Source organism: Triplophysa dalaica, chromosome 6 (genome assembly GCF_015846415.1).
Source record: "Triplophysa dalaica isolate WHDGS20190420 chromosome 6, ASM1584641v1, whole genome shotgun sequence".
NCBI lineage: Eukaryota > Metazoa > Chordata > Actinopteri > Cypriniformes > Nemacheilidae > Triplophysa > Triplophysa dalaica.
The window spans coordinates 8400968-8416459 of record NC_079547.1 but is presented as its reverse complement, the minus strand read 5'-3'; the positions used below and the strand labels follow the sequence as shown (position 1 = coordinate 8416459).

Sequence of the window (15492 nt, the reverse complement as noted above, 5' to 3'; positions counted from 1 at the left end):
ATCCACTCTATTATTTTTTTTTTTCAAGTTTGGTGTTTTGAAGTTGTGAACGAATACTTCACAGGCATCTACTTTTCTTTAAAATAAATGTTTTCTGGATTTGAATAAGTATTTGAAGTAATTGAATTATCAATAAAACATCGTAAACTAGCATTGTGTGTTAAAAGGTGATCAAAAGTTTGATGAATTTGTCTTGGTAAGCAAGGAAAAACTGCTTTGGATAAGCATCAGGATCTGAAGGGGACCGTAAGCCATTCTGAATCGGATCAGGTAAGCACAGTTTGAAAAGTAACATAAGATGTGAAATATACAACAATAAGACAAAACAACATAACACCCTAAAGTCTCCCGTCTGACCGCCAATTTTGCAAACAACATCAAGATAATAACGAATCTGCTTTCGAGTTCAAATAAATAATGAATAAATACATTTATTTAGCATTTATAACATGTGAGTTAAAAATGGCTGAACCTTAATCTAGAGTGTTACCGGAATAATTGCTCAGGTATTTCTGGGAGCTTTAATCTATTGATACAAATGAGCTGGTGTGATAAGAAAACAATTCACACTCTACCCCTGTGGCCTTGGTTTTGGTGTAGGCGTATTTATCCCTTGTGTCTCTCTCAAAACGATATGTTGGAGCAAACGTAATCTCCTCCTCCTCTGTAAAGTAAAACATATATCACATGCATAAAAATCCTGACCTAACAATTGGCTTGAATTTTGCTACAAATTGTGCTGATTGGCTACAAGATTGTTTTGGTACTCAGCCCGACTTTCTCTAAACAAGCGTAATTCGGAAATCGGACACACCGCCTTTAAGTTTAGATCAATGCTAGCAATTCTCTATTTTGAGTTTAATGTGAAGTTATTTGATGTTGTTTATAAAGAAAAACATACATCTTGCCGCTACCAGGGTTCTCTTAATCAGATAATCTCAGCCTTTCAGTTTAACCACCCCTCAAGCCCCAGCTGGCTCGCTTTGGCCCAAGGTTTTTGTTGGCCAAAACCCTGGTTGCGACCCTTAGCGAGGCACGATCAAGCCCCAGAAGTGACTGTGGAAACATGACTGGCCCGGTTGTGGCTAGGGGGGATACAGTAACGGCCGGAAGTGATGCAAAATCTCGCCATAAAATTACAATAATTTACATTAGCTAACGCCTACCCCAACCCTAATCCATACCTTACAATAATAATAAAATAAAAAATGCTATCCACATGACAAAAATTATTTGGTGTTGAAGTGTGTATGCCCAGTGGAGGTAGTTGCAGTCACAGGCAGCACAAAAGCAATCCCTGTGCCTCCTGACAATATATTAACGTCTTATGTAGTGGATCATAAGATTTATAAGAAACTGAACATTATTTACAACATAACGATAACGTGTAGCAATCAATCTGCTAGTTTCAGTAGCACAGCGGGCAGGGTTCATATCGTTTTATGTGCTTGAAAGTCACTGCGGGAAAGGAGGTTGAGTAAATTAACAGCCAGCTCCTCTATAGATCAGAGGTGGGGGACTCGAATCACATGACTTGACTCAGGTCTGACTCGAGTCACAATTTTCAGGGCTTGCGACTTGTTTGATTGAAGTAAGAAAATGACTTGACTTGACTTTTACTTGAGAGCAAGTGACTTGAGACTTGACCTGACTTATAGTGGAAGACTCAACAATGACTTGAACTTTAAATAAAGTAAAATCATTTAATAATACAATTAGTTTTAAAAATGATTATTGTGACTCAGCAGCACTATAATCAGCGCCTGTGCCTTTATTGACCCGACACTTGATGGTTGAGACTTTCTTGGTCTTGACCATATGGGACTTATTGTGTGTAGATATTCCAATGCCATTTTGGTTAGAAATGTTTACTTGCATCCTTTTGGGCTCAAATTTTTCATTTTTGCATTATGGGGCCTAGTACACGTGATTGAACAGTGCTGGAATTGTATTAATGGTTTTAACTGGAAAATCGAGTGATGGATAGTTGGATGGATTGATAAATGGAAAGATAGATAGAGAGCTCTCACCGTAATCTATAAAGACTTTTCCCTCTTTCATCTCTGTGCTCAGCTGATCTTTGGCAAGTAGTTCCTGATACTGCTGCTGTTTGATCTTCATCACAATGTTCTCTGCGTCCTGCAAAGATCAAAGAACTATAGGCTTCATAATGTTTGTCTTTTCTTGTCTGCCGATGTCAGAAAATGATCGTCTCAGTAATACAGGGGCCATTTTAACACATTTTTAACACCAAAAGTAAAACTCGGAACAGGTCTGTCACTATTATGAAATTTGGCCGACGATTAATTGTCTATTAAATAATTGTGATTATGGCGATAAATTGTCTTTTTAAAAGCTTTGACAATTTTAAAATCAATTACAGTTAATTTATTCAATCATTTATTCAAGTCATTTATGCTGTGTAGATGCAGCAAATCTGAAATCACTTAATAAAACTAATAAATACCAAAAACGCAAATCTCAAAATGTCATTCGAAAGTAACAGTGAATGCAGGTAAGGTAGAAGTATATAATGCTGCAGATTACCCTTTATTTCTAAGGATTTTCAATATTAGTTATATAATATTTATATAATATAGTTAATGAGACGATTATTTAAACATTGAGACAGCCCTTACTACGTTTTTTTTGCATTTTAGTCAACTGTAAACAAAAACACACTTTTAATATACAATTTAATATAAATAAAATTCACCGTTTTCAGTAATCAATTTACCCAAAACGGTTTTGATGATTTATCTCACAAAAAGTGTTGCTCAAATAAAATGTCAATATGAATTAGTGGGCACACAATTCACCACCTTGAAATAATAATGTTCTATCTTCTTTTAGTAGAGTTTTGAGATATTGAGCTTGAGAATTTTTAGAGAGCAAAAATGATTTGGGGAAAAAGTCTCTTTAACACATAAAAAAGACTGAGAACCAGAAACAATACAGGTCAAATGCAGATAGAACTTTGTACAGTAATTCTAAAAAATGACTGTATGCTTGGAATTAAAAGGTTCTGGCAAAACATTAACTGAAGCAATACATTTTAAGAATCTCAAACGGTCTACTTATAATTTATCTTTAAACAAAAAAGATGTTTTGTAATAATGTGTTGACATAAAAGGTAACATTTATTTGGTATTTTAGGATGAATGTTTTTTTCTTATTCAAGTCAGTGCTAAATATTTTGTCTAGTGCAGATTATCTCTTTAGGTAGGAACCTGGATTTTATTCGACAGAAAGTGGAATGGGTAAAATGATTTTCTCTCTAGATTAACAGTACCTTGCAAAAGTATTCATCGCCCTTCATTTTATTAAAAATTTGTTATGCTGCTGCCTTATCTTAATCTACTTTAGATGACAATTTTTTTACCTTAATCTGCACTCCATGCACAGTAATGACAAAACAAAAAACAGATTTGTGACAGTTTTGCAAAAGTATTAAAATGAAAAAATAACATTAGTAAATTGCATAAGTATACATACCCTTAGCTCATAAGATGGTTAAAGCACATTTACAGATCTTTTTGGGTATGATGTGACAAGCTTTACGAATCTGCATTTGGCAATTTTCTGCCATTCTTCTCCTCAGATCCTCTTAAACTCTGTCAGGTTGGTTGGAGACCATAAGTAGGCAGACATTGTCAGATTTCTACAGAGATGACTTTCTACAGAGATGTTCACTTGGGTTCAAGCACTAGCTGGGCTACTCAAGGACAGACAAAGTTGTCCACAAGCTACGCTAGCATTGTATATCATGTGTCCCGTTGAGCTTTTCTCCTACTCTGACAAATGCCTTAATCCCTGCATCTGAAAAACATCCCCACATTATGATGATGTTTCCACCACACTTTACTTTTGACATGGTATTTGTAGTAGAGTAGGCGGGGCGAGACCGTGGTTCGAGTCCGGTGAGTAATTGTGAATTAGCGCCAGCTGTGCGCACACCGGCCTCGAATCACGTAGGAGATGGGAGCATATAAAAGGAACGAGCGACCGGACCGTCGAAGAGAGAGGACCGGGCCCGAACTTATGTTATGTTTGTATTTCTATTTATGTTCATGTTTTGTTCGCCGGCGGTCGTCCGTGAGGGGCCGCCGGCTGTTATATTAATTTATTAAATGTTTAAAATGTCTTCCGGTTCCCGACTCCTTCCTTCCCTTTTATGGAGATGTGTTACAGTGGTGCCGAAACCCGGGAGGAAGGAGAGACATGCTGTCGGAGAGTCCTCGCCGCCGAGTGGCCTCGCGGTGCCGGAGAGTTTGGGCAGCACGGACGAAGGGCGTCCGCCAGTGGCTGCCCGAAGCGGTGGCTCTGGGGAAACGGAAGTGCACAGTGCGGCCACCGTCAACGCTTCGGTGGAACGGCGACCTTTGCTGCCGCATCCCTGGGTCGAGCTGGGGTGGCTGTCGTCCAAGCGGGAGCAGGGGGGGGTTGCTGCCGTCTGCCAGAGCCCGGAGCCTGCGTCCGTCCCCCGAGGGGGAGGAGCAGGGGGCGGAAGTGCTGTGTTCGGCCACCGCCTGCCAGAGGCCGGAGCCTGCGTCCGTCCGCCCAAGGGGGAGGAGCAGGGGACGGGGAACCCGCCCCGACTCGCAGATAAAGGAGCCACCGCCGGCCGCCAGGGGGCGGACGGTCGAGCCGTCCACTGAAGCCCCAGGGCCACCGCAAGGCACCGCGAAGGAGAGTACTCCGGCTGGTTGAGGAACGAGCGGCAGCATGTCGGGGAACCGGACTTTAAATTTTTTTTTTCTCTCTCGCCTCTCTCTTTCCGGTCGCTCCGAGGGCTCCCGTCTCCGTTGTCTCGTCTCGTCGCTGCCTACCCCCCCACCCCCCCGAAGGAGGGGGAGGGAGCTTGCACAGTCGCGGGGTACCCCCGGCGAGAGGACCGGGCCCGAACTTGTGTTATGTTTGTATTTATATTATGTTTTGTTCGCCGGCGGTCGTCCGTGAGGGGCCGCCGGCTGTTATATTACTTTATTAAATCTTTAAATGTTTGCCGGTTCCCGCCTCCTTCCTTCCCTTTTACGGAGATTTGTTACACTATTGTACAGATGTTGAGTAGTTTTTGCATATTTCAAGATTTCATGTGTCTTCACTGAGCAAAGGCTCGAGTCTGACCACTCGGCCCGAAAAGCGCAGATTGGTGGAGTGTTGCAGTGATGTTTGTCCTTCTATATGTTTCTCCCATCTCCATAAATAATCATGGAGCTCAACCAGAGTGATCATCAGCTTCTTGGTCACAGCTCTAACCAAGACACTTATCCATCGATGGCTCATGGACAGGAGGTCAACTCAAGTAAGAGATCTTTCATTAAGGATTAATGGAGGCTACATGCTTCTGTGAACCTTCAATACAGCAGATTTTTTTCAGGGGTCTCAATCAATCCTGTCTCGAAGCTCTACTTGCAGGTGTTTTGACCTCATGTCTTGGTTTTTACTTTGATATTTTCAGATGTTGCACCTTTTATTGAGAGGTATGTGCCACTCCAAATCATACTTATTCAATTTCATTTGCAATAGGTTAACTCTACTCGAAGTGTAGAAACATCAACAAGCAAAACTTCAAGTGTCCCAGAAAATAATATGAATACTTATGCAATGTACTTATTTCAGTTTTAAATAAATTTGCAAAGTTGTCTTTTGTTTCAATTAAGACCCCAATTTACCCTTCGCAAACACTTTGATTGACAGACCATGTATCGTATTGACAGCCACAATACGAGACACGCTATTGTTGGAAACATTAATGTACGAATTACAGACAGGAGAGTTCGGGAAGTGGTGTTTCAAGGGAGAATATAATACTTATTGATTGCTTTGCATTCCTGTGATGTGGTAAGCTTACATTTAGCCTTAAAGTAATAAAGCAACCACGGTAGGCTACTGTGTTTGTTGTGTTAAACACAAATAAAGATTAAGACACTGATGGACTGATGGTTATTTTTGTGGGTGTGCATGCCTGATACCGAAAGCTTGTCGGACATAGCAACAGGAATGAAGAGGGGCGGGGTTTTGCGAAGGGTCAATTAAATTGATTATTATTTGACCTTTTAGAATTCATAAATAAACATTTAGCAAACTTTATTTTAAATGAGAAAAAAATAAAATAGAGATCAAAGAAAGTTGATCCTTATTGTGCATCTTGTGTGTGCATTCAGTGTGATGAACTCACAAAAAAACCCTTTAGAACCAAATTTTAGAACCAAGAACCTATAGAACCAAGAGTTTGTAGATAGAACCTTTTGTTTTCTATAAAATGTCCCAAAATGTACAAAGCTTGGAAAAAACATCTTAACGTTAATAGGTTGTCATAGAATATGAATATCTCAATTTTTACTAAAATGTCAGATCGAACCGTATAATTCTAGGCAACAAATTTATAATGATGATCAAGAAAGATTTAGCAGCATTTGGAATTAAAAGGAAAATTAAGGGTGGGGACGTTTTACGTTGAAAATATTTCATAGCATGTCACACTTCATTCTAAAAGTAACCCATTTGTAATAAAGCATGCTGTGTACAATTACATTTAGATTGGGTTTAAGTCATTTTTAGATACAGCTGCAGTACAATTAAAGAGTGGTTGTGTAGTTGCATTTTCTTCTACAACTGCTTGCAACGATGCAAAATTGTGACCAGTGCTATAAAATACATTTGAAATGAACTGGATTGATTTATTGGATTGATATGAATGAACTGGATTGACAGGCCAGCCTACCTGTGGTTGAAAGTCAACCCTGTAATTCAGATCCCCCAACCAGAAGAGGTGTGGGAAGCGATGTGTTATATCAAAAGGATTTTGCTTCTTATCTCCCAGATTCAGAAAACGCAGAATACTGATGTAGTTTTGGTTTCGTCTAGAAAAGGTGCAAACATCAAAAAATAAATAAAACATCAAATTACAAATGGGCTTTGGGACCAATTCACTTCTACAAAACCAGTGCAAGTCAGTGGGTACCCCCTTTGTTTGGTTACCATCATTCTTTAAAATATCATCTTTTGTGTTTTGTGCAGAAGAAAGTCATACAGGTTTGAAATTACAAGAGCAATTATATGTTGTTCAGCTACCACTTTGTTTATTAGATTTTTATTCATACGAATTATGTCAATGGATTTTTTTTAAATAGGCGTTTTGGTTTACCTCAGTTTCTTTTCACTTCCTGAGGTCAGGTGACTGTTGACAAACCCAAAGGATGTTCTGTTAAACATAAAGGAAACCCCCACTGCTCCCTTGTTCCCTATAAACACATACATACCGACAATTTGGTTTTAACATGCAAAGATACATTTTGCTCAGATAGATTTTCATTTTTTATTTAAAAAAGGAAAGGGGTAACCAGACCTAGAGCATTAGCTATGCCGGTCTTAACACTGTCCGAGAACACATGTGAGATGCGGTTCTCATGTTCTGGCTTGGCTAGAACCACAATTCTCATACTCCACAGTGTCTGACTGACAATCTATTTACAACCAAAAAAAGCAAATAAGTATCATACAGCTTACATGGTTTACACACATGCATATAGATAGACATCTAGTATTAATAAACAGTTACAGTTGTGGTTTGACAAAAAAAAAACATTACATAAGCCTAGGAACCTGGAACCTGGCTTTGTGTGACTTACATGTTTAAAGCTAATGTTGGTTATATCCCTCAGGGCACTTCTAACTATGTCTACCCACTCCTTCTCTCCCAGAGGGTCTTCCTGTGTCCCAATTACATAGATATCATGTGGGATTTGATTGGCTGTGTCATCACGGGTTTTCCCCTGTCCTTTCGACAAAAACCAGGAAGTGATGTTTTGAGGTGGACTCGCATTTCCTAAATATGGAGAAACAGTAAATTTTACCCACAGTTACTGCAAATTAACTTATATGTTTTGAAAATAGGAAAGAATGTCTTTTTATAAAATAACATGTTAAAATATAGTTGAAAGTGGCAATTAGGGGGTAAAGCACAACAATGGCACAAAGGAAAATTTTGAAACTTGAAAACCAAGTTTAAAAACATATGGGAAATGCACTTAGAACACAATAAAATTGATTACAACTTCTTTCTGAAGAAGACAAGATGTGCCAGTGATGATACATACGAAGTTTTGTTTCAATACATCCAATTACCCTATGGCACTCTCACCTTAGAATTCATTGAGGCTATATACAAGAATCATTTTACCAATAATTTTTTTTTTAATAACTCTTTGTTTGGGATGTCTCTAGAAGCCACATACTGTCCATAATTCAGTGCAAATGATACAAGTCTTGTAGGAGGAGTTCAAAAAAGTTTGTTTTCTATAATATTCAATATGGCGGACAGGACGTTTGGTGGAATATGATAACTTTGATATCAATGAACTCCGGTTGAGCCAACAAATATACTAATGTGAATAGTTTGATTAAACGTTGTTATATATCTCGACCACTAGGGCCACTGGCCTATAACTTAACAGGTCCTCTCTGAACTTTACCGCATGAACCATACTTTTATATAACTACCACCAAATTTTAATGATGCAGACAAGATTTGCCAGTGATGATACCAAGTTTCGAGTCAATACACAAAAGTGTCGTGAAGACACAGCCGCAAGACCCTTTGGATTGCTCGCCTTAGAATTTGTTGACTTTGCATACAAGAATCGTTCAATCAAAAAGCTTTTAATAACTTTTTGTCCTTGCTGTCTGCAGATACAACATTTTTTGTTTTGTAGGAGGAGTTTTAAAAAGTACATTTTCTATATAATTCAATATGGCGGACAGAAAGTATGGTGGAATATAACAATTTTGATATCAAAGTTCTCAAATATACAAATATAATGTTTACTGTAATGTAAATCAGATGACATTATGATGACTTATTAATATGTTAAAAGCATTTTATAAACTTTATGTGTGTAGTATAATGCAATGTAAGACGTTTAGGATTAATGCGTCTGCCAAATGCAGAACTGTAAAAGAATCCATGAATCAAATGAGATCACTCTCATGATTTTAGACCAAAGTTTTATTAAAAATAGTCACTTTGACCATCTTTTGAGCAATAAGGTGCGCTGTGCCAAAACTGTGTATGTTACCTCAGGTCATGACTATGATCACATGCACAGAGTTTTGTGTCAATACACGAAAGTTTGGGGACGATACAGCCTCAAATTCATTTTGGCATGCTCGACGTTGAATTTGTTGACACGCCACATGAGAACCGATTGGACAATCAAAAATATTTTAATATTTAATCTTTTTTCTCTAGATGCTGCAAAATTCCATGCAAATAAGACAGACCTTGGAGGATTTAGAAAAAAGGTAGGCTTTTCTAAAAAGACGTCATATAGTTTACATTTAAATTTAGTCATTTAGCAGACAGTTTTATCCAAAGTGACTTACAGAGAGTTCAGGGAGCAGTAAGCGATATGTCATACAGGAGCAATAATACAATAAATACAATATAGTGCATTTGCTAAGGTTTCAGAATAAAAAATAATGTTGTTTTTAGGATTCATGGCATATGTTGTTTCCATGTTGACACCACATAACTACTTAAAGCAACGGTTTACCAAAAAATTAAAATTCTGTCATCATTTACTCACCCTAAAGTTGTTCAAAGCCTGTATAAATTATGTTGTTCTGCTGAACACAAAAGAAGATATTTGGAAGAATGTTAACAATTTTCAGTTCTGGGACATCATTGACTACCATAGTGGGAATTAAAGGGGCTCAAATCTAGCCATTTAAAAATTATAGCATAAATATAAAAATATAAGTCCACAGAATGTGTCTGTAAAGTTTTAGCTCAAAATACACCACAGATATTTAATTTTACTATGGTCTAAATGTCCATCTTTGCGTGTAAGGAAAAACACGCTGTTTTGGTGTTTGTCTCTTTAAATGAAAATGAGCTGGTAGTGTGAGCAAAACAACAAAACTTCCAGTAACAACAAAACTGAAGAGAATAGTCACATAAAGTGAATAAGAAACACTTTCTAATCTTTAAAAACCAAACACATTGTTTTCAATAAGTGAAAGTACACAGGACAAACAAATTATTTGTTTAAAAACTCAAAACGCTGTTTTCTGAGTGAATAAATAAGCGCGTTATGTGCACATTGTTTTTATAAGTGAAAGTTCACAGGATAAACGCTTTATATCAATAACAACTGGAAACATGCTCTCTATGAGTGAATGCACAAACAAGTTATGTCTTTACTACGTACACATTGCTTTTATAAGTGAAAGTTCAAAGGATATTGCTTCATATCTATAAAGACAAAAAATATGCTCTCTATGAGTGAATGCACAAACGCGTTATGTCTTTGCAACGTGGCCATTACTTTTATTATACTGTAAGTAAACGTACACAAGACAAATGTGTCATATGTTTAAACATTAAAAAAACATAACACATTGTGAATCCAGCATTTTGCTGACATTCGTTTGTGAAGCAGCCCAGTGTTAATTGACTTGACATGATATCTTCTGCACATTCCGTTGAAAAATAAAACTAACCCACTGCGGCTAAGATGTCAGTAGTAAAGGAAGACTTATGTTCAGTCTTGAATCTAACAACAAAATTTCTTGTTCGTTTATAAATTCTTGAAGCTCAATAATGGCGGACAGTGTACAACATAAAAATATCTAGCTTCATGCATCAATTATGGGTTCAAGCCCTACAAGGGCACAAAGGGAAATACAGGTGGACATTTCTGATGATTGTTTCTGCACAGCAGATACAAAATCAGAGCACAATATAATCATCATACGTTTTGACCACCAAGTGGTACTGTCACCAAACTTGTGTGAGGGGAACATTATGTGCCAGTGATGATACAAACCATGTTTCATGTCAATCCACAAAAGTGTTTGGCATGCTTGCCTTTGAATATATTGATATGTCACACAGGAAATGTTTGACCAATCAAAAAGCTTTTATTAACTTTTTGTTCAATAGTGTCTCTAGATGCTATTTACCAAATTTCATGCAAATCTGAAAAATTTTGTAGGAGGAGTTTGAAATGTATGTTTTGAATAAAATGCCATATAGCGGATAATAAATTTGTCCTCTGTATTTCCCCTAACTATGTAGGAGCAATACCAGCCTCGGGACCAACTCCAATTCTGAGGTGCGTTGGTCAAGATCAATGACAGGAGTATTTGAGACGTAATATATCCAAGTTCAAGTTCAAGTTTATTATTTGTCACATACACAATCATACAGGGTATAATCAGCAGTGAAATGGAGGTATCAATGCTATATATCAATAGCATGCATGTAGTTTTAACAATAATCAAAAGAGTACACTGTTGGTCTCCCACCATATGCGCTGTCATGAGTACAAATCATCTTTCCCTAAACGTTAAATCTAGTCCACCATCCCCCCTGATTTTTTTTCAGTACTCGAGTACTGCATATGATACATTCGAATCGGCATAAGCTCAGCATTCTGAGAAAATATTGTTACTGTCCTCTATTTGTGTGCCATAGATGCAATGACGGAAGAAAAAGAAGAAAAATACATTACACTTTAGTAAAGGGTCCAATTCTTACTATTAACTAGTTGCTTATTAGCATGCCTATTATAAGTATATTGGCTATTAGTACTTTTAAAGCACATATTCTCCATGACCATATCCTACTTTCCTACGCCACACAATACCTAACAACTATCTAACTAACTATTAATAAGCAACAACTTAGGAGTTTATTAAGGCAAAAGTCGTTGTTAATAGTTTATAAATACAGAGAATTAGACCTAAAAATAAAGCGTGGTTTACATAGCTGTAAACAGCAATTATAGGTTCAAGCCCAACCACGGCTCTATGGGACATATTTTGGACATGTCAGAGGATCAGATTTAGAAAACCAAGTTTTAAAACCCTTGTGGGTTAGAGACTCCATATTTGCCATGGTAACAGTTCAGACTGACCTCTATGTGTGTGCCAAATTTACTCCGGCCATAGACTTCCACGGCAGGAGAAGAAGTAGAATTAAAGCTGCAAGCAGCAATTACGGTCAAGCCCATTGGCACAAAGGCAAAAGCTTTTGAAAAACACAGGGAAAGGAACTTTGACCCCTAGGTGGTGCTGACACCAAATTTTGAGCTAGACAAGATGTGCCAGTGGTGATACAAACAAAGATTGGTGTCACAAAGAAACAGCCACATGACCCTTTGGCATGCTCACATAAGAATTTCTTGACGCTGTATACGTCAACCATCCGATCAATTAAACATCTTTTAATAAATTCTTGTCTGGAGTGTCACTACATGCCATGTACCAAATTTTGCGCCAGTCGGACAAACTTTGAAGGACGAGTTACAAAAAGTATGTTTTGAATAAAATTAAATATGGCAGATAGCAAACTGGAAAATGTTCCACATTGGTGGAAAATGACAAATTTGGTCTCAAATTTCTAGCTAAGAGAATAAAATCCAGTGATGTTGTATAAAAATTTTTGTGTCAATATTCCAAAGTATCACGAAGATACAGCCATGTTTGGCATGCTCATCTTCAGATTCATTCAGGAGGTACGATCACTTAAAGAGATTTTAATAATTTTTTGTTAGGAGTGTCTGAAGATGCCTTAAACCAGGGGTCGAGAACCTTTATTAACCAAAGAGCCAATTTTCCAGTTTTGGTTAATTTATGTTTGCAAAAGAGCCGTTGCAAAAACTATAACATCTTTCAATATCTTCAATACTAATAACTTGATCTATGTCCACAGTCACCCCCCCTTTGGGGGGACCATAAGAAAAAAAACAGTGAAACAAACGGAACAGTTCATACATCTGGGCCTCTAAAAAAATGTTTCCATGACAAAAAACAACTAACAGGTTTACATTAGGCCTCCATTCAATTAAACATCATTGTATCTAATATATCAATTTAAAAATTGCACGTTCATAGTTCTGATCCTCACAAAAATACTGCATATGTATCGACATCTTAAAATTCTGCATGATCGGCGAATGTCTGACATCAGAGTACCGCATTTCGAGAGCACACGTAGCTCGTTGATCGGTCTGCGCAACACATTATAAAAACGAACATAACTAGTAGGGCTGCACGATAACAGAAAAAGTCACGAAAAAAAAATCACGACTATTTAGCTAAAAAATAAACTTAATTATGCTTTTAGTTAAGATCTTTTTTTTGCATTTTACAACCATAAACATTAGGCCATAAACAGAAATGTCAGAACATAAATACTTAGTGACTATACTGAGGCTTCTGACAAAGTTTTTTTAACTCTAGTTAAAATAAAACTGTTCCTCTTTTACATGTCAAATGGAAATTACAAAGTCAATAAAATATAACTGTAGGCGTAATGTGAAAAACAAACAATTCTAGTTTTTAGGATCGGGAACTATGATATGCCTACAATTACGCATGCATGAATGTTACAGATTTTTGGCTAAAAACACAAGCCTGTCAACTTGATAGAAATTGTCCTTGGTCCTTACACATTAATAACGCAAAAATTTATATTAATTAATCATGGGGCACGCATATCGTTATCACGATCGATATATGATTCGTGCAGCCCTAATAACTAGCATTTTGCTTATAGCTTTGTAGTTCGGTTCATAGGTGTTCAAGACACTTAAATACCGGCATTACAACTCCTCTGTCAACCTTGACAGCTGTATGGACTTTATATGCGAGAAAGACTGCTCACATAGAAATGAGGAGCTAAACACAGCGCATCCATACTAACGCATCGCAGTTTGGTTGCATCTGCTTCCATGTGTTTTTAAACTTTTTACATGGGGTTACGTAGCGTGGCAAAAAGTTCCTTATCATACGCAACAGAGAGCCGTTACTTTTTAACAAAAAGCACAACGCTCGCACTTTTAAAGACCTCGTGATCAGGGTAAAAACCACGCAAATTGGGAGCATTCTTGCTTTTGATGTGATGCTGGGCTGCCAGCGCGAGAGGTTACCATATAAATGTTGTAAATGTTGTTTTATGACAAAATGAGTGGCAACCCCAATGGCCGACCAAGCAACATTTGGTATTGTTCGTCATAGCGTGACTCGAGGAATCAAGCGAGAAAATTATAAGCTTATAGTTATAGGAAAGCTTTCTAAAGTTATAGGTAAAAATAGCAATTTTTCATATCTTTGTATGTAACCTCAGATCCAGACTTTTATAACACTTTCGTGTAAATACATTAAAGTTTGAAGAAGATACAGCCTCAAAACCATTTTTGCGTGCTTGCTTGTCGTCAAATTAGTTAACACGCTACGCAAAAACAGATTGGCCAATCAAAAATCTCTCAATAAATATTTGTCAACACTGTCTCTAGATGCTACATACCAAATTTTGTGCAAATTGGGAAACGATCTAGAACAAGTTCGGAAAAGTAAGTTTTCCAAAAATCCAAATGGCAGGAAATTGTCATATTGTAATATGACGTCATTGGTTACAGTAGAATTGGGATAAGCCAAGGGTTTATAGGTAAGAAGAATTTTGTTTCTAGGACTTACTGTTGAAATTTTGAACTGGTGGTGGCGCTATAGAGTTTGAGTAAGAGACTCAAAAGAAAAGAGACTCTGAGAGATTTGCGGTGGTTAATGTTGATACTGTCCTCTATATGTGTGCCAAATTTCATAACTTTCACATGTACGGTTCTATGAGCTACCATTGACGCAAAGAAGAAGAAGAAGAAGAAAAGAAGAAAACTAACAAATACAATAGAACTCAATTCAAAAATGTTTTACTATGCTAGGAAATGTGGCCCAGAATTCCAAATTGCCAAGATTCTTTGAAATAGCTGTCTTTTTGTTGAACATAACAAAGAAATGTATACATGTTTGAAATAACCTGAGTAAACAGTGTGAGTAAACAGTGACAGAATTTTCTTTTTTTGGGTGAACTATCCCTTTAAATACTACTCTAATCACTGCTTTTAACCCTGTAAAGCTAAAGCTTTAGAATGTCTTACCCATGTTCCAGGTGCCAACAAAGATCGTGATCATATCAGGCTCAGGTTTTTCTGAGTGTTTGTTTTTCATCTGCTGCAGAAGTTGGCAGAAGCCTTCTCTTTTCTACAAATGTGCATTTGAATGACACATTCACATACAAAAACACATGCAAAAACATGGTAACAAAGTTTCATTGTTTAATCTTTTTCATTACGCCCTAAAATGTGAACTTTGCTACCAAGTAATATTGGGAAGCCATCAATTAAACATACTATACATATTGTATAGATTTTGTAATCTCAAGCTATTTGTTTTAGCTGCTTAAATCAAGCTAGCAAAAAGTTACGAACACCACTGATAAATACTATAATGTACTATATGAATGGAATGTTTACCTTGGTGTCATCGAAGACAAAATCCTTGCGCTGGGTTTTTTCTTTCTCTGTCTCCAACACCAAAACTAGTCTGTTTTGCAACTTTTGTGACTTCACCAATTGCAAGACTGGAGATTAAAAATGTAATTATTAGTCTTTGTGTTATACTTAGTAAAGTACAGTCCTCTGAGAG

At 37.2% G+C, this 15492-nt stretch overlaps 1 protein-coding gene across 1 annotated transcript in view; it reads right to left on the bottom strand.

The window, feature by feature from the left end:
* The window catches only part of inpp5d (inositol polyphosphate-5-phosphatase D), a 52633-nt gene that overhangs the window by 14765 nt on the left and 22376 nt on the right, over nt 1-15492 (bottom strand). Inside the window, exons 10-17 of the mRNA XM_056751132.1 lie at nt 15321-15427; nt 14946-15048; nt 7635-7831; nt 7352-7469; nt 7151-7247; nt 6728-6866; nt 2031-2139; nt 576-664 (exon numbers count right to left, since the gene is read on the bottom strand). Coding sequence (XP_056607110.1) covers nt 576-664; nt 2031-2139; nt 6728-6866; nt 7151-7247; nt 7352-7469; nt 7635-7831; nt 14946-15048; nt 15321-15427 — 959 coding nt within the window. The remainder of the gene's footprint in view (nt 1-575; nt 665-2030; nt 2140-6727; nt 6867-7150; nt 7248-7351; nt 7470-7634; nt 7832-14945; nt 15049-15320; nt 15428-15492) is intronic.